The sequence below is a fragment of the Notechis scutatus genome, chromosome 7 (genome assembly GCF_049901735.1).
Source record: "Notechis scutatus isolate UNSWTSFEM ecotype Mainland chromosome 7, rNotScu1.2, whole genome shotgun sequence".
Lineage (NCBI taxonomy): Eukaryota > Metazoa > Chordata > Lepidosauria > Squamata > Elapidae > Notechis > Notechis scutatus.
Window position 1 is genome coordinate 22,496,355 of NC_142015.1, and position 23,672 is coordinate 22,520,026.

Sequence of the window (23,672 nt, forward strand, 5' to 3'; positions counted from 1 at the left end):
TTATTATCACCGAAGGTGTTAGCTTATTATGGAGCTGTGTCTGTTTCATGAACTCATTAAGGGGAAAAAAAAAACACACCTTATTTCTTAGCAGCTGCTGTTAGGATCCTGTTCTGGTTTCTGTTCTACAGATTGTGAAGTCAGAATACCCTATTAACATGGAGAACTTGCCAATAAATAATGGCAATGGGCAGGCATTTGGCTACACCCTCTATGAAACGGTCATCCTCGGTGGAGGAACCCTCTATTCCCGTGATTACATCCGAGACCGAGCACAGGTGAGGATGGACGTGTGAGGTTACGACCTCCTGGGAGGGAAAAGCTGGCTAGATCTTAAGTTAACTCCTTGGATCGAGGTGTCAACTAAAAAATACTCCTTTGGTCTTTTTAGTTGCCAGCAGAAAGGGAGTGGGGAAAGTAGAGCATTCCTTAAATGCTTCAGATAATTGCTAGGCAGCCAAAGCTGTTGGCGCGCAAGATTATTACTGGAGAGCATGATAGATGACTCTTGGCTATGGATGTGTCCCATTGGAGAATATACATTCCAGGGGGTGGGGGAGAAGACCAGGGTCAAGGGGGAAATGAATAATGTGTCTTAGTGTCACCTGCACCCAGGTAACACCGACATGGTCACTCCTAATAAATCTTTTTTTTTTTTTTTTTTAACTCAGAGAGATATGGCTAGAGACTTATGATTTGAATGGGGGTGGATTTCTCGAAGCCCTGACACGAGGTTCACTTCTTGAATAAACACCTTGAAACTCTGGTGACTTCAGTTCCCACACTTCCCAGTTGTTTGGGTTATTTAGTGACCATTGTAATCAACATTCGGATGCTTGGCCACTAATTCATATTTATGATGGTTGCAGTGTTCCGGAGTCGTGGCAAGGAAGATCGTAAAACGGGGCAAAACTTCCCTTAACAAATTCCTCACTTAGCCACATAAATGTTGGGCTCCATTGTGGTCATATGTTGTGGGTTACCTGTAAGTTTTACGCACATAATCTACAGTTGTGTTCAGAAGTTTGGTCTTTAATATAGATTGCCTTACCTAGGCCCTGTTCTGAAAGTCTTCCCTTTTACCTGTTGACCCACGAAACTAGGTTTGAGTGCTAGTTACCCACGGAAGCTTTTAAATACACAAAAAAGGTTCGGCGTTACAATAGACAGAATACCTTTAAAAGCAGAAAATATTTTTTCCTTTTTTGTGGTCCAACCTGCTAATTGTAACTTACTGAGGCTGAATAATCTAGGTTTGTTTAATTAATTCCCCCTCATTCCGTCCGTTTCTGTAATCTGTTTAAGTGATTCTAATTATAACACGGCTACCCCCGGTGCTTGGATCAGATTCCCACAGCTGGAATTCTCATCAGGTTCTTCTGGTCTCCTCGTGTGACCGTCTGTAAATCCTCCTCTAATCTCCTGACTTTTGTGAAACTTAAAAGATGCCTTATGTCAGGATTCTGGAAGTTACCCCAATTAAATCATAAGTCTCGAGCCAAACCTCCAAAGCTAAACAGGATTTATTGGGAGTTAACATGCCAGCACAACCTGGGTGTAGCAGACTCTGAGACACATCATTCATTCTCACCCTGACCTTGGTTTCCCCCCACCTCTCTGGGTGTATCATAATTCATATTCTCCGATGGGACACATCCATAGCCAAGAGTCATCAATCATGTTCTCCAGTTAGATTTTTGCGCGGCAGAAACTTCAGTCACCTAGTTACAATCTCTGAAAAACCATGCATGGAATGCACTTTCGATTTCCAAGCTGCCGCACTGCTCTTTCAAACCCCTTCCCCCTCCCCCCTCTTTCTGTTGGCAACTCTAAAACGGCCATAGAAATGTTTTATGAGTTGATACCTTGTCTGTTTTTCTTTCTTCTTTTCTTGCAGGTGTTTGTTAATACTCGATACATTGGCCACCTTGATTACAATGTACAGGAGCTGCCCATTCCTAACCGACAGGTGAGCAGTCAGGAAAAAAAAAACAGCTGGAATTGCAGATCTTCTTTACATATCCGCTGTGATGACCCGGGGCATGGCACAGAGGTGACACAGTCAAATAAGCAATAAGAGTCCCTTTATTATCTCCAACTTTGCCCCCCATGTCCAGGTTACCTTCGGCTGGAGAAAAACTCTCCCAGGATCAGCCTTTAACTGTAGAAAATTCAGTCCAAAACAAGGTCCACACAAACTGTAACTAAAAATCCAAACAAACCAAACTGAACTAATTAGTTTGACGGCAGGAGAAGGAATTTCAGACTTGAAAGCACAGCAAAACTCAACACAGCTGGGAAGACACCAGAACACAGATAAGCCTCAACGATATCAGATAAATTCATGTTTGCTCTCAACAACTTGTTGTGTGCAGCTTCCTCTTTTTATCCACTCTGTTCTCAGCTGCAACTAATGAAGGGAATCAGGGCCCTTTCCTCCCCCGTAAGCCATGCAACCCACGTTGCTTCCCTTCTGCGTTCCTGCCTGCGTGCCCTAGGATGAAGAGGGGGTGGGCCTGGGTCTTCCTCTGAACTCCCTCTGCCTTGCTCTACCTCTCCCCTGCTCTGTCCAACCGGACTTTGCCCTTCCCCAGTTTCCTCCACCTCCAATGGAGCCACCCGCCCACCCATCCCCTCTGCGACCTTCTCACAAGTCCATGGGGAAGCCAGATTCACTTAACAGCTATCTGATTAATTTAACAGCTTGCAAGGATTCACTTAGCGGAGGTGGCTAGAAAAGTCATAAAACAGGGCAAGACTCTCTCAGCCACATTTCTCACTGAAGAACATGACATTTTGGGCTCCATTGTGGTCGTAAGTCAAGGACGACCTGTTTTGCCTTTCTTATTCCTTGCAGGGATATAGGCAGCTGCAAATTTTAGTCGAGAACTCTGGGAGAGTAAACTATGGGCTTAATCTGAACAACCAGCGGAAAGGTAAGTCACACACAGTTTTCGGTTCTCGTGACTTTCATTGTAATTAAAAGAAAGTTTTGCCTGGGTTGTATGTTCCCTGCTTTGAAGCAACAACCTTGAACTTCTGTACCCCGAAAGATGCCCCAAAGGTGCTTTTTTTTTTTTCAAGAGGCAAGTGGACTTTCTGGGTTTTTTTCTTTGAAGGCGTTTCGCTTCTCATCTGAGAGGCTTCTTCAGCTCCGACTGGATGGTGGGGAATGGAAGGAATTATACTCCTTGCAGGCAGCTGGTCATTTGCATCCTCTTAGTAGGTCACTAAGGTCACCTGGAGGTTTACCTGTGTCCTCAGGGTCACCTGAGTGGTGCAAATGGGTGTGGAGCCTTTTTGGAAGTGTTGAAAGGACTGTGCTGTAGATTGGAAATAGATGATCTCGTGTCCACCCCCCTCTGTCGAGTGGGGGCTGGTCGATTTTCGCATAGCTGGCCTCTGATAAACTTTCAGGTGGCCTCAACAACTCTGAAAAGGATGCAAATGACCAGCTGCCTGCAAGGAACAGAAATTCATTCATTCCAATATTCTAATACTCCAATAGGAGCCCGTGCTGGTGCAGTGGTTAGAATGCAAGGACTACAGGCCACTTCTGCTGACTGCTGGCTGCCTGCAATTTGGCAGTTCAAATCTCATCAGGCTCAAGGTTGACTCAGCCTTCCCTCCTTCCGAGATCAGTAAAATGAGGACCCGGATTGTTGGGGGGCAAGAGGCTGACTCTGTAAACCGCTTAGAGAGGGCTGTAAAAAGCACTGTGAAGCGGTGTATAAGTCTAAGTGCTATTGCTATTGCTATTTAAGATGCTGCCACAAAGAAGAGGGGGTCAATTTATTTCCCAAAGCACCAGAAGGCAGGACAAGAAACAATGGGTGGAAGCTAATCAAGGAGAGAAACAACCTGAAATTGAGGAGAGACGTCCTAATAGTAAGGACAATTAACCAGTGGAACGACTTGACTCCAGAAATTGTGGGCTGCTCCATCACTGGAGGCTTTTAAGAAGAGACTGGACAGCCACCTATCTGAAACGGCATAGTGTCTCCTGCTTGAGCGGGGGGTTGGGCTAGAGGATCTCCAAGGTCCCTTCCAGCTCTGTTCTGATTCAGAATTGCGTGGACCCCCAACGCCAGATACGGAGGGTGGCAGCAGCGGCCGCCGCTCTTGGCAGCCGGCCCTGCCTCCCCCTTTGAAAGGTGATTCATCAGCCTTACTTTCTTTTCTCTTGCAGGCTTAATTGGTGACATTGTTTTCAACAAAACCTCCTTGAGAAACTTCAAGATTTACAGCCTTGAAATGAAACCCAGCTTCATGGAAAGGTTCGCTCCGTGAATCTCGGCAACAGAAGCCCCCTTTCCCCACTCCCGTCCGCTGCTTTTTTTCTGTCCCGGTGATTTGTTTCCCTCTTTGCCTTTGTTTACTGGAATTGTGCTTGGCCCAGGTTCAAATCCTAGTTAGCAGCTCCACCTGCCAGCAATCTGGCATCTGGCAAAGAAAATTGGGCTGGTCGCTCTGAAGCTTGCAGAACCCTGCGGTAGCCCTTCTTAGCAATGCCCATTTTTCAATATAATTTCCTGCTCTCATGCCAACTGGCATCGCCAGGACTGATAATGGTTTGATAGATGAAACTAAAATAGGGTAGAAAACGGGAGTCAGTGAGTTCTAGTCCCAGCCTAGGCATAAAAGCCAGCTGGATGACTTTGGCTCAATCATCATGAGATGGTGAATTCTAGTTCCTCCTTAGGGTGGGTGATTTTGGGCCAGTCACCAGGAAACTCTGATGAGCACGGATGACATTACCTAGTTGGGTAATGAAACGACTACAAGAAAACCGCCAAGCTCAGAGAGCACCAAGGACCCTTCAGGTAGACCTTGATCTAGTAATATTTCTCCTTTATTGGTCATTCTTGTTTGCTGGTTACAGTAGAGGCTGGAGTAGTTTTGGTCTTCCTTTTCTGGATTCTGCCCCTTCTAAAAGGGCAGGAGGCACTTCGAGGGAGGAAGGCTGGGGAAGAAGGGAAGGGGAAGCACCAGTACTAGAGGTCTAGTAGCCTACAGGCCTCTGGCTGGAGAACAGCTGTCACAAAGGTAAGCACTTCAAAGCTGTAATAGCCAGGAGGCACCCTTGAGGCCATCCGCTCCAACTCCTGCCGCCTGCAGAAATCCCAATAAATGCCAGCTTTTGACAAACGGTTCTTCCGTTTTCCCTCTCCTTCCTCTCAAAACATCCCTGTTCAGTTCAAAGAGGAGATGGGGTTTTGTTTTGTTTTTTATCTCGTTGCAATCCTCAGGAAGTCCCAGACCCAATTTGGCAGGCTTTGCTGTCAGGCCCTCCTCCTCCTGGTCTTGTTTCCAAAGGGTTGAAAAATTTTGTTGTCAGCAGGGATGGTGGTTTGAACACCAATTCGCAGGTCAGAACAGATGCAGATGAAGTGCACAGAGCTGTAAAAAAAATACCACAAACGGCAAAAGTTAGAAGGAGCCAATGCGGCAATGAAGCCCAGCCTATTGCTTAGGGTAGGGATCCAAAAAGGCTCCCGCCAGATGGCTTCCTATACTCACCTTGAAGGTAGTCTCTCAAAAGGAGCCCGTTCACCTCTATGGGTCACTGGTCACATGGGTGGACGTTTCTTAGAGGTTCTGTGGGGTCTTGGGTGCTCTTAGAGCTTGGTTTCCTTAGCAGACATTTCAAGACCCAACTAGCTAGCATTGTCAGTGTTAGAAGGGTGTTGGGTTTGCTCTCTAGAGCAGCGGTCGCCAACCAGTGGGCCGTGAGAAAATTTTGGTGGTCCGCAGAGGAATGTCACCCCCAGAGCACCCTTCCAAAGCAATTAATCCAGGCTGCGTAGAAACACAAGGCTGTGCTGCCCACATGGCCCGCGGGAACCCTCATCGCCCACTCACTCCTTACCTGGCAAACTTGCCTGCTAAATTGCTCTTTTTCCTGTTTCTGACCATCAGCTGTCCTGCTATGCCGGGAGATTTAGATTAGCTAGAAAGCAGGAAATCATTGCATTCCTCGCTTTCTAGCTAGTCTTTAGATCTTCCGCTCTGCTTTTAAGCAGAGCTGAACCTTCCTTAGGACTGAAGCAGTGCAGACACAGCTAGCCGATGGCAGAAACACAGATCTCTAAGTGAATCTGTGATTCTGTGAGCAACTTAATCTGCCTGCCTGCTTTGCCTGATTTTGGGTAAAAGTTGCTTTTTTTTAAATAAAAAATTCTATATTTATACAAATATTTATAATATTGACATACAAGCCATGCCCAGCCAGTCACATGGCCACCAAGCCACACCCACAAATTAGGCCATGCCCACAGAACCGGTTGTTAAAAAATTTGAATCCCACCCCTGCCTCTGTGTGTTTGTGAGAGAGGGAGGGAGGGAGAGAGGTTAGATCAGATCTCTCTCGATCTCTCTCTCCCACCAACGTCAGCAAGCCACCGTCAGTCAAAATTCGTATTAGTGGTCCCCGGGATTTAAAATTATGAGTTTGGTGGTCCCTGAGGCCCAAAAGGTTGGTGACCCCTGAGCTAGGCCACGATGACGTTACCTAGTTGGGTAATGACAGGGGTGGGCTTCAAAATTTTTAGAGAGGGGTTCTCTGCCCAGTTGCTGAGTGGGTGTGGTCATGGTGGGCGTGGCCTAGTTGGCCTCCTGCGCCACGGTGGGTGGGGGGCATTTTTGCCCTCCCCGGGCTCCGGAGGCTCTCGAAGCTGGAAACAGAACCATTTCCACCCTTCCCAAACTTCTGGGTGGGCCATTCTTGGCCCTCCCCCAGCCTCCATGCACTTAACCTGCACCCAAAACGGGCCACCTGGGGTCACCTGGGAGGGGCGGAGCGGGGTGGGAGGGGCCAGCCAGGAGTGGGATTTGGGATTTCTCTGAACTGCAGAGAATCTTAGTTAGAGGATCTCCCGAATCCCTGCAAACCCCTCAGCAGCCCAGCCCTGGGTATTGAAATGTCTGCAAAGAAAACAACGATGCATCAAGGACCTCACAGTTCAACCCCCCCAGCTACAAATAATCTTTTCTATCTGTCTTAGAAGTTCTTCTGACATTTGCAAATTGGAATCTCAGTGGCTTCTTTAGCATACCTAGCCAGGTTTTCCAATGCCCAGGTGGAAGAATCTCCATTTTTGAAGTCAGAGTTTGACCCGAGGGATGATGAATTATATTCGGGATGTCTATGAAAGTAGACTCGGGAGAAAGTTGCTAAAAGGCAGGGGAAAGGCAGGTGTTACCCGATAAGCAAGACTTCTGAAGGAGATGATTGCTAGCTCAGGGTTGAAATGAGGGGTCCTTGGACTAACCCTGATGATGTGACCTGGCTTAGGTAATGAAACGTCTGCAAGAAAGCAACCCAGCTCAGAGAGCACTAAAGACCCCACAGTCCTCTTCCTCCTCCTCCCTCTAGCACTGATGATGTTACCTAGTTTAGGTAATGAAACATCTGCAAGAAAACCACCAAGCTCAGAGGGCACCAAGGATCCCTCTAGCAAGACTTAGCCTACATCAAAACTGGTTGGGGATGCTGATGGATTTTTTTCTCCTGCAGATTGATTGATTCTTTCTTTCTTTCTTTCTTTCTTTCTTTCTTTCTTTCTTTCTTTCTTTCTTTCTTTCTTTTCTTTTCTTTTCTTTTCTTTTCTTTTCTTTTCTTTTCTTCCTTCCTCCTCTTTCCTCTTTTCTCCTCTTCCTCCTCTTTTCTTCCTTTTCCTCTCTCCCTTTTCTTCTTCTCTTTTTCTTCCTCTTCTCCTCTTCTTCTTCCCTTCCCTCCTCCTTCTTCTTCTCTTCCCTCCTCCTCCTCTTCCTCCTCCCTCTTCTCCTCCTCTCCTCCTCCTTCCTCCTCTTCTCCTCCTCTCTCTTCCTCGTCTTCCTCCTCCTCCTTCTTCTCTTCCTCCTCTCTTCCTCCCTCTTCTCTTCCTCCTCTTCTTCCTCCTCCTCCTCCTCCTCCTCCTCTTCTCTTCCTCCTCTTCTTCCTCCTCCTCTTCTTCTCTTCTTCCTCTCTCCTCCTCTTCTTCTCTTCCTCCTCTCCTCCTCCTCCTCTTCTTCTCTTCCTCCTCTTCTTCCTCCTCCTCTTCTTCCCTCCTCCTCCTCCTCTTCTTTCTTCCTCCTCTTTCCTCCTCCTCTTCTTCTTCTTCCTCCTCTTCCTCTCCTCCTCCTCTCCTCCTTCCTTCTTCCTCCTCCTCCTCCTTCTTTCCCTTCTCCTTTTTCTCCTCCTCTTCCTTCCTCTCCTCCTTCTCCCCCCTCCTCCTCCAACCTGCTGATGGTTTTTGATCCCTTTGAAGAAAAAGTATTTTCTTTCTCCCCTAGTCTACGAGGAGCATCTCCTTGGAGTGCCATCCCTGACAGCGCGGTGGGGCCTGCCTTCTTCCGAGGGACACTCCAAGTACAGTATGTGCCCCAGGACACTTTCCTGAAGCTCGAGGTACGTCGCTGATAGGTTCACCTGAGCCGTAAGAAGAGGTGTCCAGGTGTAGGATAAATGTAGATCAGCCCAATTGGGTTTGGATTTCTTTGAGCCTGCTTCCTAGATGAAATTGCCTCAATTGTGCCTCCGTTCGTGGTGGCCCATCGGCATTTTGTGGTGGTAAGGCACTGGAAGAGAAAGGGAACAATTGGACGAGGAATTATATATTTTCAGTTAGTATTCTTTCCACGCAGTTGAGATTGACCTGCTGTTTTGTTAGGTACAATGTGTTGACGACGATGGTCTAAGGTGAGCTTTTGCTCAGAATACTTAAGTTGTAATGATGAATATGCATTTGTCTTCTTTTTTTTTTTCTTTTCTATTCTTAGTTTTTGCAGCAGGAACTACAAAAATATGTGTAGCGCTTCCAGCACCACTGCAGTAGTTTCTTAAACACGGCATATTGGGCGTGAGTCTCAGAGGATTTCATTATTGTGGTGTCACCTGTAAAGGCACTAGGTCCATCCCAGAATGCTAATATCTCGATCCATTTATAGTGCAATCCTTTTTTGTGTGTGTTTCCAGGGCTGGGAAAAGGGAGTTGTGTTTGTCAATGGCCAGAACCTTGGTCGCTACTGGAAAATCGGTCCTCAGGAAACACTCTACCTCCCGGGAACCTGGCTCCAGCAAGGGTACAACGAAGTGAGTTGCTTGATTTGAATCTTATTCTCTTTCTTTTCAAATCTGTCAATATACTCAGGACCAGTTTGGTCTAGTGGTGAAGACACCAGGTTAGAATCCAGGAGACGGTGAGTTCTAATCCCATCTTAAGTCATGAAAGCCGGCTGGGTGACTTTGAGCCAATCACCAGGAGACTGGGAGTTCTAGTCCCACCTTGGGAATGAAAACCAGCTGGGTGCACTTTGAACCAATCACCCGGAGACTTATTCTAGTCCCGCCTTAGACATGAAAGCCAGCTGGGGGATTTTGGGCCAATCACCAGGAGACTGGGAGTTCTAGCCCCGCCTTTGGCATGAAAGCCAGATGGGTGACTTTGAGCCAATCATCAGGAGACTGGGAGTTCTAGTCCTGCCTTGGGAATGAAAACCACCTGGGTGACTTTGAACCAATCACCCGGAGACTGGGAGTTTTAGTCCCGCCTTAGACATGAAAGCCAGCTGGGGATTTTGGGCCAATCACCAGGAGACTGGGAGTTCTAGTCCCGCCTTAGACATGAAAGCCAGATGGGTGACTTTGAGCCAATCACCAGGAGACTGGGAGTTCTAGTCCCGCCTTAGACATGAAAGCCAGCTGGGGGATTTTGGGCCAATCACCAGGAGACTGGGAGTTCTAGTCCCGCCTTAGACATGAAAGCCAGATGGGTGACTTTGAGCCAATCACCAGGAGACTGGGAGTTCTAGTCCCGCCTTAGACATGAAAGCCAGCTGGGGATTTTGGGCCAATCACCAGGAGACTGGGAGTTCTAGTCCCGCCTTAGACATGAAAGCCAGATGGGTGACTTTGAGCCAATCACCAGGAGACTGGGAGTTCTAGCCCCGCCTTCGGCATGAAAGCCAGGTGGGGGATTTTGAGCCAGTCCCTCTTTCTCAACCCAACCCACCTCGCAGGGTTGATGTCACAGGGAAAATGGGAAGAAGGACTACTACGTGCCAGAATTGTTCAAACGAAACGCACTCTTTTTTTCACCGAGTGAGGTTTGTGCCTTCTCTTCTTGTTCCTTCTCCAGATCGTCATATTTGAGGAGCGTCTTGGAGGCCGTATCATCCATTCCACAGACCTGGCTTTTTTGGGGAGGGTTCAGTACGTGACCTGAGCTCTTCCTGATTGCCCCACCCTCTACTGGTAGTAATGGTTAAGGTTATGCTTCTTAACTGATGGTGGGAGGTAACAGAGTCTCGATGTGGACCTGCCTCCCCTCCCGTTGTGAAAACTGTGCCCCGTATCCTTATATTTTCTAGTTATGGGTGGAGTTTGGCCGAGGAAGGCCCCCCCCCGGTCAGTTAATTTAGGAGGTTGACGAAGAGTTCCTGAAGAAAGAAGGATGCCCAGATAGTTAGGAACGTTCTCCTAAAGGAGCTCAAACTTTACTACAAGTTCTCGTGTAAACACTAGATGCTAAGGACCTGACAAAGGAATGAATGTTCGTGCGAAAGATCCGAAGAATTGGAAACAGCCGATCTGCAGCGGGTTAGACTCAGACCGGCCTTTAGGCTGTGTCTGGAAAAGGAACGTTTTTTGGTTTTTTGCATCTCTAATAGTCCACGTTGGGTCTTTTCAGACAGTTGAAGCTGCCAGTCTCAGGTCCCTGAGTTGGTCCTTAGGAAAGGCTGCGAAGAAACGTTGTCGTTTATTTTATATATATATATTTTGCATTCTTTCGGTCGTTTCCAACCCAGATCATAAACGAAGGACCGCCATGTTTGGGCATCTAAATGGGGCACTTCCATGAAAAGCCAACGGGAATTGCATTTCAGCGACAGGTTGATGGATTTTTGGCGGTGGGCAGGTTGGAATTGGACCTCCCCCAAGCTGCACAGAACGCCGGTGACCTCTGGAAGCCCCTTGCCCCACGCCCCTCGCAACTCTCTCCCCAGCTCGGCCACATGGAGGACCGCCAATCATAAAGGGTGGGTGCTAGGCCAGGAGTGGGTGGGATCGGGATGTACCTTCACACGCACTCACCTGCTGCTAAACTCTCGGAGCGCCCCTTTGAGCCAGGAGGAAGGTCCAACTTGAGCCCCCCCATGTGTAGAGAGACCACCACCAAAGACCAGCCCCAAACGGTGCCGTTTCAGAAAATAGACACGTCTGGAAAAACATCACACCATGTTTCACACCCCCAGGTTGCGATTCTGTGCGGCGGGCTTCGTCCGTTTTGCCACAGGAGCCCCTCCCTCCCTCAGCAAAATGGGGCTGGCAACTCTCGCTATATCCACAGCCCTCCTTTTAGCTTTTCTCGATTGGATCTCCTAAAGGGGAATGAGTGCCCAGTCCGAACACGGCTCCCTTTTGGAGATAATCCTCGGATTAGGACGGCTTGCGTCAAGAATTCGACCGCGTCTCCTTTGCTTCCGAGGGAGGGGGTCTGAAGGATTGGAGATTCAGCTCCGGAAAGGGTGCTTTTGAATGCATTTCGGAATAATTAGAAGAGGAATTGGATCTGTTTTTTTTAAAAATGATCTTTTTTGTGCCTTTTTTTTTTAAAAAAAAAAAAAGAGGGACAGAAAGAGAAAAGGCAACATGGATGGCTACATTCCCCCAATATGACGATCCCCTCATCCAGGGGTCCTCAAAAATTGACAGCTTTAAGACTTGTGGACTTCAGCTCCCAGAATCCCTCCTCCAGTCCTGTTAGCTCGGGAATTCTGGGAGTTGAAATCCACAAGTTTTAAACTTGCCAAGTTTGAAGACCCTTGCGTTAAAGTAATACAAGAACAGGAAATGCATCACAGGAACAGTAGAGATGAAACCTGGAGGGGCAATGTGATACAGGAAACCACTGCAATAGAGGGGAATGGTAGAGCTGCAGGGGTCTTCTAACTTGACAGCTTTCAGACGTGTGGACTTCAACTCCCGGAATCCCTCCTCCAGTCCTGTTAGCTTGGGAACTCTGGGAGTTGAAGTCCACAAGTCTTAAACTTTACAGGTTTGAAGACCCTTGCCCTAATATGATACCCTCCCAAGTGCCTTGAGGCATAACCTGTGACCCCAGAAGGCCAGTGGATGATGGATCTTGTATTCCCTACTAACCTTGGAAGCACCGGTTGGAAAAAGGCGCTTTAAGCCATAAATGTCCAGTCTTCGTGTCCCGCTGTCTCATCCATCAATCAAGACCTCAGTTTCCCTGTTGGAGCCAAGGGTTGTAAATAACCGTGGACACAATCGGTGTCTGATGTTGACCTCCAGCCAGCCTGCCATTGGTTGTATGTTGCAGGCACCTATCCAAACACGCGTGCCCACACCCAAAGTAAATCTGGCGCCTGGTTTTCCAGCGATCGTTCAAGTTGATTGTTCACAAGGCTGTTTGAATTGTGACCCTTTATAGCTTAAAGCCTTGTGGACTTCAACTCCCAGAATTCCCCAGCCAGGCCATCATGGCTGGCTGGGGAATTCTGGGAGTTGAAGTCTACAGGTCTTAATGTTGCCAAGGTTGGCCACCTTTTCTTTAGCCACCGCAGGCCCAAACAATGTTGAGGTCTTTTCTGGCTGTTGTTTCATTCTATTTATGAAATTAACTACAATTAAACTGAAAAATATAAGAAAGGTACAGCTGTTAAAAACACAAGACAAAAGAAGGGGAAAGCAGCACCCTTTCCACCTGTTCCACGCTCTGCAACTCCCTGGCACCCTGATAGCAAAGATTTGAATCTTTGGAGGCCTCCATCCGCCACGTGCTCCTTTGCAAAAAAAAAAAAAACAGGAGGAAAATTGGGATGAATCACTGAAATTTTCCTTCCGGTCTTACGATTTGCTGCAGCCTGGCAGAATTATAGTTATAAAATGGAGAGAGAGGAAGGGTGAAAGAAGAAGAGAACACACACACACACCAGCAGAAAGAACAGTAATTGGGAAGACGTGCTTCGGTGAGAAAACTGAATTTCCTTTTTTTTTTTTGTTGTTAAGGAAAAAAAATTGCCTCTTGTTTCTCCTTTCATCAAAGGTTTGGGGCTGGTGTTTTCGTTTTGGAAAGCCTGGAGATTAAATTTCCATATCGTTGGATATGAATTCGACTCAAATGTTGTTTTTTCCCTCACCGACAGCGACCGTGGTTTTGAATTTTTTTCCCCATGCAGTCATATTAAGGCCTAGTTCGTTTGTTGGTTCAGGTTTTCCCCCACTCCCCCTGTGACTGATTTGCTAGATATTTGTAATAAAAAAAGAAAATGTGCCTCTATTAAATTATTTATTGGTACCACAGTTGTTTTCCCTATCACAAGTGGGCTGCCGCTAGTCCCAAGCACAATTTGTGTCGACGACGCCTTATGCATCTTTCAAGAAGAGATTGGACTCCTGTCGGTCAGAAATGGTGTAGGGTCTCCTGCTTGGGCAGGGGGTTGGACTAGATCAGGGGGTCACCAACCTTTTCGATCTCAGGGACCACCAAACTCATAATTTTAAATCCTGCAGACCAGAGACCCTGGGAAAATTCCCCCAAAAAGTCTGCAGGAAAATTCCCCACTGCGTTTTCCTACCGATCGATCATTCTTTATTTGGGATGTCAGGATACCGTCTCCAGCTCCATTCTTGGGGAGAGAGAGAGAGAGAGACTTTTGGCTTTGTGCAAGGAAAGCAGCAGAAGTCTGTCTTTCTCTCCCCCAAACTTCACCAGAAATGAGTCTTTGTCAGACTTGTACCGGCGCAGCCTCTTGGAACAGGATGCCTCGCAGGGTCCCAAAGACTCGTTTCATAGCAGAGTTTGGGGGAGAGAAAGAAAGACTTTTGCTGCTTTCCTTGCGTTCAACCAAAAAGCGTAAGAAGAAAGAAGCAGCCAGGTGAGGTGCGTGGAGCGAGTGGGGCAAGTTTCCCCCCTCTGCCCTTTCCCCCCTCCCCTCACTATCTCGTGTTGTTCGCAATATAAGCGACACAAGCCTTGTGTTCCCACGGGCCATGTAGGCGGCGCAACCTTGTGTTCCCACGCAGCCTGGATTAATTGCTTTGGGGAGAGACATTTATCTGCAGACCACCAAAATTTTCTCATGGACCCCCAGTGGTACCCAGTTGGTGACCACTGGACTAGATGACCTACCAGGCCCCTTCCAACTCTGATTATCTGTTACCTGAGTCACTCAGGTTAAAAGATTTTTTTAAAAAAGCCTATTTTTTTCTTCTTATTTTGCTGTACAATTTTACATGACTTTCCTTTCAGCTTGAAGATACAATTGTGCTTTGCATTTCCAAATGTAGATATATTTAGAGGAAAGCCAACTAATAATTGCATGTCAGTGACAGATGGAGACCAAAACAAAAACCAGGATCCAGTACAGGGAAGTCCTCGATTTTAAGGACAGTTCCTTTAGTGACCGTTTGAGGTTAACAAACGGTCACTGAAAAAAAGGCCCGTTTTTTTCCAAATGTTTCCGCCAGTCACGTGATCAAACTTCAGACCCTTGGCAACAACTGACTCACATTTAATGACGGTTGCAGTGGTGACCACCTAATGACCAAAATTGACGGGAAAAAGACAGGGTTGTCATACAGGGCAAAACTGGCTTCGCAAATGCCTCGCTTAGCAACGGTAGCATTGGGCATAAGTCAAGGGCTACCCATATCAAGGGGCCGCTTTGAAGAAGACCTCTCACCAGCAAGGGATGATCTGATGTATTTGATATGTTGCAGGAAGAGATCCAAGAGCCTGCAAGAGGAAGAACTTGCTGACTTTCTTTAAAAATCGTCCCGTTTTCAAGGGTGGCTTTTTTTAAAAAAAAAAAAAAAAAACACAACAGGAGGGCAATATATTTGATTCAATTCCTTTTTTTTTTTTTTTTTTGCACCGCTGAAATTTTGCAGGATAAAATCCAAAGATGGTTACTGCCATTCTTACCAGCAATCCTCGTGCACGTCCCTCATTATGCTAGCCTCCCTCCCCAAATCTTTATATCCCCGTGATTTCAGCACGTACCAGGAAAAATAAATCGTGTGAATGGCCCAGGGTGTGTATCAAGGCTTCGTGTTTCTGCTGTTCCCTCTCTTCTGTACCCCTTTTTTCCTCCCTGCCTTTTGCTCAGAATAAGCTGGGGAAGCAATTCTCCTAAAATCTCAAGCCCGTTTTTCAAATATAAACTGATATAGTTTTAAATGCATCTTCCTTGGATGCAGGACATTAAGCACAGAGAGGCTCTGGTTGCAAGCTATCTTTCCACCTGCAGGAGATTGTGTGTGTGTGTGTGTGTGTGTGTAAAGTTTTCGCAGGTATTTATATGTATGGTATTCAGCTTTGTTCGGGTATTTCCCCACGTCATTATAGTTGTGCTTTTAAAGTTGTAGCGACTTTTCCGCAGAATCTCATCTGCCATCGTCGAGATTCTGCCGAAACATCGCTACAACATTAAAAGCACAACTATAATGACGTGGGAAAATACCTGAACAAAGCTGAATACCATGTATGATGTATGTATGTATGTATGTATGTATGTATGTATGTATGTGTATACGTAAATGTAAAAGAAGAAACAGACATCCTGCAATCTCCAGAGCTAAAAATTATATTTATTGTACTTACCAAGCTTTAGTCAGCCTCTGCTGACATTATCAGAGTATTAAGCTACCATTACAGAGACCTCTACCTTTATATATCATTAATCAATTTATCGCAGGATATCTGTTTCTTCTTTTAGAAATATACTTGGAAATATCTATCAATAAGAAATAATGAATTTTGACACCTCATTCAGTTTAGGGCAGGGGTCTCCAACCTTGGCAACTTTAAGACTTGTGGATTTGTAACTCCCAGAATTCCTCAGCCAGCTTTGCTTTAGAGACTCCTGGTCTAGGGCACTGAGTGATGAGGTGGCCCAGAGGTGGAGGAGCTCTCGCCTCGCAATCAGGAGGTTGTGAGTTCGATCCTAAGTAGAGGCAAGGTATTTCTCTCTCAGGGGGACTCTGAGAATATATCTGCAGAACAAAACTCCACATTGGGGACAGGAAGGTCATCCAGCCAGTAAACACTCCGCTTCATTCAGTTGCCCAGACTCCACCCCGCAAGGGATTATGGGGTCATTAAAAGAAGATGATTCAATCTAGGGCACGGTTTCTCAACCTTGGCCATTTTGAGCTGCGTGGACTTCCAACTCTCAGAATTCTGGGAGTTGGAAGTCCACCTTAAAGTTGAGAAACATTTAAGCTAGACACATTTTTTTTTCTTTAGAAGAGTGAACTTCAATTCCCAGAATTCCCCAGCCAGTATGCTTCAGACAGGCTGCCCAAGGCTGTTCCTTTGTTGTTGTTAGCTGCGAAGTCGTGTCCGACCCATCGGGACCCCGTGGACAACGTTCCTCCAGGCCTTGCTGTCCTCGACCATCTTCGGGAGTCCATTTAAGCTCACGCCGACTGCTTCAGGGACTCCATCCAGCCCCCTCCTTCTCTGCCGTCCCCTCCTTCTTCCTTTGGCCCCCCCATCTTTCCCAGGATTAGGCTCTTCTCCAGTATCAGTGTCCCTTCTAATTCCCTTCTGTTTCTAATATCAATGGCAGATGATTGAGGAATCTGACTAAATCGATAAAAGTGACTTTTGCCCTCTTGCTGGTTTTTTGCATTGCTCATGTTTTGCCGAAGGGCCCTCGGGGGGAATCCCGCATCTCCATCACTTTGCTTTTTATCCATGGTTGTTTCATTTTATTTTTATTGGATCGTTTCCAGAAGGTCAGGCATAAGTGAGCTGCTGTTGTTTTTTAAATACTGATTTATTAATTTATTGATCTGTTGTTGGTTTTTTTTCCTCCTCCTCTGCTCAAGAACCCAAGCTGTTCTCTGGTTTATGGAGCAACCGGACTCGGTGTTTTTCCTCTGGTTGACCAAGGGCCCAGTTTGAGTCTGGAATCGGGGTGCTTGGTGCCTGGGGTGGGAACAGACTGAAAATAGGGGGGGCGAGAAACAGGCTTCAGTGTCCCAATTTAGCTACAATTCATCTTACTTTTTTCCAAAGCAAAACCCTCATTTACATCTTATATTCTATTCTCCAAAGCACCAGAAGGCAGGACAAGAAGAAATGGGTAGAAACTAATCAAAGAGAGAAGCAACCTGGAATTAAGGAGAAATTTCCCGAGAGTTAGAACAATGAATCAGTGGGACAATTTGCCTCCAGAAGTTGTGAATGCTCCAACACTGGAGGTTTTTAAGAAGAGGCTGGACAGCCATTTTTCTGAAATGCTATAGGGTTTCCTGCCTAAGCAGGGGGTTGGACTAGAAGATCTCTGGGGTCCTTTCCAACTCTGTTATTCTGTTACTTTACTATGTCTCCAACCAGTGCTACTTGCTAAATGAAGCACGTGGAAATATTTCCCACCTATCTTATTCTTTCCTGTCCTGCTGCTGTGTTTAGTACAACATAGCTTCATGTGACATTAGATTAGATCAGTTTATCAGAGTTGGAAGGGACCTTGTAGGTCATCTAGTCCAACCCCTCACCCAAGCAAGAGACCCTACACCGTTTCTGATAGATGGCAGTCCAGTCTCTTCTTCATCTCCAGGGATGAAGCTCCCACAACTTCTGATTAGGCAAGTCCTTCTGCTGATTAGAATAACAGAATAACAGAGTTGGAAGGGACCTTGTAGGTCATCTAGTCCAACCCCTCACCCAAGCAAGAGACCCTACACCATTTCTGATAGATGGCAGTCCAGTCTCTTCTTCTTCATCTCCAGGGGTGAAGCTCCCACAACTTCTGAGGGCAACTTCTGTTCCATGGGTTGATTGTTCTCCCTGTCGGGAAATCCCTCCTTATTTGGAGGTTGGATCTCTCCTGGATCAGTTTCCATCCATCATTCCTTGTCTGGCCTTTGTGTGCCTTGGCACAGAGCTAAACATGGCCTCCCTTCTCTCCCTCCCCAGTTGGGATCTTTGACATGTTAGCATCATGCTCAAGCCCTTCAGAAGAAAGAGAGACGGACAATTACTGTTTGGAGCATCTGCCACAAATTTAGCTCTGATTCACATTCTCCCACTTCAAAGAGGGACCTCCGTAGTACCAAATGCCAACATGCCAAGGGCTGTGATTTGTGCATGCACCCAGGATGGTACCTGCTCAGATCGTTCCTGGCTTTGCGGCATGATGTCAGATTTCCACGTTGGGATCTGTGAAGCCTTTCTTCCCCTCGTTCACCAGCACAGGTTTCTCGGTCCTTGTGTGCCAAACGAGAATCTGGATCAAAGAAGAAGGATTAGGAGGTCAATTCCTCTGTCTCCTTGCATATAACATACATTACCTTATTCAACTAAGGGCACAGCTACCTTGTTTCCCTGAAAATAAAGACCTACCCTGAAAGTAAGCCCTAGCTTGATTTTTACACATGCACCCAATATAAGTTGTACCCCCAAAATAAGCCCTAATTAAGATCCTTCCCACTCCAGAGTGGCTGGGTAAAAATTAAGCTAGGGTGGGGGTGGAGGGGTAGAACTGCCCTACTACTTACCTTTGGACAGTTGTAGCCAAGCCTCGTACACCCCGACACCTGCCTTGCTGGTCCATTTCTTCTTCAGCCAGCAAGGATGGCTGGCAAGGCTTTCTTGAAGGCCTCTGGAGTGGATAACAAAGTTCTGGATTGAACCTGAGCTCTTTTACTGGCTGCAGAGGCCTTCAGCAAAGCCTTGCCGACTGCAAAAGAAGTTCCTGACAGTGAAAAGGAGGCCGGGGCGATGTGCGCAAGTGAGGTTAGCCAGTGGATGACTTCCCTCAAAAATAAGACCCGGTGCCTTTTTGGGTGGCAAAAAAAATGCAAGACAGGGTCTTATTTTTGGGAAAACATGGTAGCTATATTCCCCAAAGACAGATGGGGTGCCTCCAGTTGTTATAACAGATCGGAGAAGACTAAGATGGGGTTCCATAGACAAAAAAATAGTGATGGATCTCAAGATGTTCCTCCAGCATGCTTTTTGACCCAACTCCCATAATTTCAAGTGGTGGTTATGCCGCTGAAGAATTAGAAAAGTGATCAGGAATGTTTAAGAAAGGTACAGGTGATTTAATGCATCTCCCAGGGAAATCACTTAGCTACCCTTGGTTTTCTTTCAACGTATCGCCTGAGTTCATATTTACTAATTCTGACCATGCATTTCTGCAAACATGGCGATGTAGGTGCTTCCTTGCTCATTCCTGCTTTACTTTCATCCTGATAGAACAGAATATTTGTAGCTCAGGGTTGGGTATAAAATGAGACCAAACCTCACTCCCTTCTAGCACTGATGATGATACCTAGTTTGGTAATGAAACGTCTGCAAGAAAAACAATCACGCTCCGAGAGGATCAAGGACTCCAGAGTTGCCTTTCATCCTGCCCAGCCTTTTTTTTCCTATTTTCTAAGAGTATAAAACAAGCACTTTATTTTTATTTTTAAAGGAGGGAATCTACGCGAGGCCAAGCGATCCATAATTATCTGAAGGTTTCATTGTTGCACGCATCATACTAAGCCATAATGTGGTAATTTGGCACAGGATGTGGTGGAAATGCAGAATATGGCTCTTTGCAAGCCATCACTCAATCACAGTCTTGTTAAAAAAGGACACGATTAAACAATGCATTGCCTAAAGAAAAGTGTGAGCCTCAATATGTTTTATTCTTCTGATGAAATTGAATCAAAGCTCCCTTTATCTCTACTCCAGCTCACCTGGTCACACTATGCAAGAAACAGGAAGATTACCAGGGTAAGGAAATAAAATAAAAACATACGAATACATACTCCCGTCACCAGGAGACCAGCAAATCTTCCCAGTGGATTGATTCCTCAGCCCCATTCAGCCGTCCTTCAAACGTGGTTTCCAAACCACGTTCCAAACCACATTTCCCCCCAAAAAAGGACTACCCTTGGTTTTCTTTCAGCGTATTGCCTGAGGTCATATTTACTAATTGTGACTGATGCATTTCTGCAAACATAGCGATGTAGGCGCTTCCTTGCTCGTTCCTGCTTTGCTTTCACCCTGATGGAAGAGGATATTTGTAGCTCTGCATTGGATATAAAATGATTTGCAACTTGTGAACCAGCAAAGCCGATGCATCTCCTTAAAGCCTGATTCTCACAGCTTCCTGGCTGCTTGCCACCTGGGCAACTTTGAAGACTTGTGGACTTCAACTCCCAGCCAGCCATGCAACCCCAGGTATGAAAAGACCTTTTTTAAAAAAAAAAAAAAAAAAAGGACCATGCCACGCCGTGCCAACATTTCTTACACCTGAAGCACTTGCAGTATGGTGGATCACACAATCCGATTAATCCCTACTGCTATTTTAATTACACTCACACCTATGGGCCTCTGGCATCACATGCTGCCTCTCCAATTATGGGAACCTTAGTTATTAAAACAGAAGGAAGATAATAGTGAGCTCTCCAACAAGCTGTCACGTCTAAATCTGTTCGGAGTTTTGCAACGTTAATTCAGCGCCCCCGCAAAAAAACAACACATAGATGGCTGATGCTTCATTTAACACCTTTATAAACGTAATAAGCAGATTTTACAAACCAGTTGTAGATTTCTCCAACATGGAGCAAACTCAGCCAGAAACACGTTGCAAGTTCAGAGCAGAGCTCCAGTCTTCAGCAAGCAAGCGAGTTAGTTTCTCTTTTACTTTAGTTCAGCAGGCAAGCAAGAGGAGAGAAGCGGTTTCATTTTCAATAAACAGACTCGGAGCTCAACATGGCTGCAGAGTGGCAGAGCTTAATATAGAGCAGGGGTGTCCAACCTTGGCAACTTTAAGCCTGGAGGACTTCAAAGCTGGCTGGGGCATTCTGGGAGTTGAAGTCCTCCAGGCTTAAAGTTGCCAAGGTTGGACACCCCTGATATAGAGCCACGCCTAAGCTGCTTCTAGTTTCAGTTTCCAGCCTAGGCTGTTTCTAGTTTCAGTTTCCAAACTGTCATCGTTGGCTGATTTAATTGCTATGCCTATTCATTGGCTGACCTTGTTACCAAGCTCTATTCCAGTTCATGAATATACTCTGACAAAATCATTTCCGGGCTGCCAAAATCAGGGGCCAAAACCAAAATGACCTCGATTTCAAAAAAGAGAGAGAGAGAGAGAGAGAAGAGAGAGAAGAGGGGTGAATCAAAATCACTGGAAGCTTTAAAGAAGAGACTAGACTGCCATTTCTCAGAAAGGCTGTAGGGCAGGGGTGTCAAACACAAGGCTCACGGGCCGGATCTGGGCCGCAGGGTGTTTAGATCTGCCCCTTTGGGCCACCCTGGAAACAGCAAAGGACTGGCCCTGGGTGCCTCTGCCAGTGGAAACAGGGCCCGGAGGGGCTGGCAGAGGGCTATCAAAACAAACTAAAAAGAAAGTAAAAGGAGAAATGTTCCCCCTTTTGCATTTGAGCATGCAAGGAGGGACAGGATGGGGGATAGGGAAAGAGGAAAGAGAAAGAAACAGGAGGGAAGATGGGAAGAGAGCCAGGAAGGAAAAATAAGGAAAGAGGCGAAGGAAGAAGAAAGGAGAAGGAAAAGGAAAGGAAGGGAAGGAAGGGAAGGGAGAGAAGAGGAGAAAAGGGAAGAGGAAAGACAAAGAAAAATAAGGAAAGAGAGGAAGAAAGAAAAAGGAGAAGAAAGAGGGAAGGGAAGGGAGAGAAAGGAGAAAGGGGAAGAGGAAAGACAAAGAAAAATAAGAAAGAGAGGAAGGAAGAAAAAGGAGAAGAAAGAGGGAAGGGAAGGGAGGGAAGGGAAGGGAGAGGAGAGGAGAAAGGGAAAGACAAAGAAAAATAAGGAAAGAGAGGAAGGAAGAAAAAGGAGAAGAAAGAGGGAAGAGAAGGGAAGGGAGGGAAGGGAAGGGAGAGGAGAAAGGGAAAGAGAAAAGACAAAGAAAAATAAGGAAAGAGAGGAAGGAAGAAAAAGGAGAAGAAAGAGGGAAGGGAAGGAAGGGAAGGGAAGGGAGAGAAGAGGAGAAAGGGAAAGAGGAAAGACAAAGAAAAATAAGAAAAGAGGGGAAGGAAGAAGGAAGAGAAAGGAAAAAAGAAAGAAGGAAAGGAAAGGAAAGGGAAAAGGAAAGGAAGGAGATTATAATGAGAGGGAGGGAGGGTCTGACGGAAATCCTGCCTTAGCACTTGGCCACCATAGGTGGCCCCCCCATGAGTGACATCGAGCTGGCCACGCCCACCCTGACCATGCCCACTCCGCCCCCCAGGTCAAACACAAACCTGATGCAGCCCTCAATGAAATTGAGTTTGACACTCCTGGTGTAGGGTCTCCTGCTTGGGGGGGGGGTTGGACTAGATGACCTACAAGGGCCCTTCCAACTCTTGTTAATCTGTTTTAAAATCATTAAGGTGGCCGCTCAGATCTCTCTCATCCCCCCCACCCCCTGCCACCCCGGTGGTTTTCAATAAATGACTTTGGTGGACATTGCCAAATGCACTGGAGTTGGGGTGGGGGAAGGGAGAGAGATTTCGCACAAAAGCCACGTATTTCTATAATTTGGTTTTACAGGTCGAAAATCAATGCTGGAGGCCTGTCCATTGGAATGGGCACGCAGGAACAGCAGCTGCCAGCTAGCAAACGGCCAGGAAATTCTTTTTCCAACCTCTGCAAAAGCCAGAACTTCACACACACCCCGTCTAGTCCTCGACGTACGACCACAGCTGAGCCCAACCTTTCCGTGGCTAAGCAAGACCGTCAGATCCGCTGCACCTCTTTTTTTTTGACCCCTTGTTTATGCCACGGTGGTGAAAGTGCAGAATGGTGGCCATGGCTAAATGAATAGTGCTGTCCACTCATAAAATATTTCTATGGTCTTTTTAGAGTTGCCAACAGAAAGGGAGCGGGGAGCAGTGCGGCAGCTCGGAAACTGAAAGTGCATTCCATACATAGTTTTTCAGAGATAGTAACTAGGTGTTCTGACCCAAACCTTGTTCCAAGGAAACAAACACCAAACAGAGGTAAAAGCAAAACCGTTTAATGCTTCTCTGAGAATTCCATTAATTCACAATTAAAAGGCTATTAAAACTAACTGTCTCTGATAAGAACGAGGCTTGCCAAGGTTGTGCAAGGCTGCCAAAAGCACTAGATTAAGTTGCCAAGAAATATTCCAAACAAAAAGTCTTCCAGCACAAACCAAAGTAGTCCGAACTTCCACAAGGCTTGAAGTGCAAGAACGTCGTTGCTTCCTGCAAAGAATCCCGGTCTCTCAGGCTGACTTTTATCTCTTAAGGGAGGGGCCATTACCTTGCAGCCTTATTCCTGAGTCGCCCGTTCTGCTGCAGCTGCTCTTTCCTTCGAGCAGCCCTGCGTGCACGCAGACTGGGCACAGGCTCCTCGGGAACCTCCTCATCACTGCTGCCAGCCTCCACAATCTCCGAAGGCAGCATTCCACTCCCTGATGGCCCTGGCCCCTCATCTGAGTCCTCGCTCTCCGAGATCTCAGCCGTCTGCACCTGCAGCCGGCGAACCGCAACACTAGTGACCTAAGTTTCTGCCGTGCAAAATCCTAACTGGAGTGGGATTCAAAACTTTTTACTACCAGTTCTGTGGGCATGGCTTGGTGGGCGTGGCAGGGGAAGGATAGTGCAAAATCCCCATTCCCTCCCCACCCCACTAACCTGCTTTCCAGCCCCGTTCTTCCTGGGCAGGGCAACCAAAGAAGACCCAGCCAATCAG

The 23,672-nt window shown here is 46.6% G+C and overlaps 2 protein-coding genes across 5 annotated transcripts in view; one reads left to right on the forward strand and one right to left on the reverse strand.

The window, feature by feature from the left end:
- GLB1L2 (galactosidase beta 1 like 2) overlaps positions 1 to 13,280 on the forward strand; it is a 48,462-nt gene extending 35,182 nt beyond the window's left edge. Inside the window, exons 13-19 of the mRNA XM_026678586.2 lie at positions 132 to 278; positions 1,898 to 1,969; positions 2,858 to 2,936; positions 4,190 to 4,277; positions 8,275 to 8,389; positions 8,957 to 9,073; positions 10,119 to 13,280. Of these exons, the coding sequence (XP_026534371.2) occupies positions 132 to 278; positions 1,898 to 1,969; positions 2,858 to 2,936; positions 4,190 to 4,277; positions 8,275 to 8,389; positions 8,957 to 9,073; positions 10,119 to 10,205 (705 nt within the window). The 3' untranslated portion in view covers positions 10,206 to 13,280. The remainder of the gene's footprint in view (positions 1 to 131; positions 279 to 1,897; positions 1,970 to 2,857; positions 2,937 to 4,189; positions 4,278 to 8,274; positions 8,390 to 8,956; positions 9,074 to 10,118) is intronic.
- A 3,492-nt stretch (positions 13,281 to 16,772) lies between these two features.
- Positions 16,773 to 23,672, reverse strand: part of B3GAT1 (beta-1,3-glucuronyltransferase 1) — a 58,239-nt gene continuing 51,339 nt past the window's right edge. For all 4 annotated transcript variants that reach the window (XM_087970114.1, XM_087970112.1, XM_087970113.1 and 1 more), the window contains 2 exons: positions 18,126 to 18,246; positions 16,773 to 16,959 (listed from right to left, as the gene is read on the reverse strand). In XM_087970114.1, the coding sequence (XP_087826240.1) occupies positions 18,160 to 18,246 (87 nt within the window). In that variant the 3' untranslated portion in view covers positions 16,773 to 16,959; positions 18,126 to 18,159. The remainder of the gene's footprint in view (positions 16,960 to 18,125; positions 18,247 to 23,672) is intronic.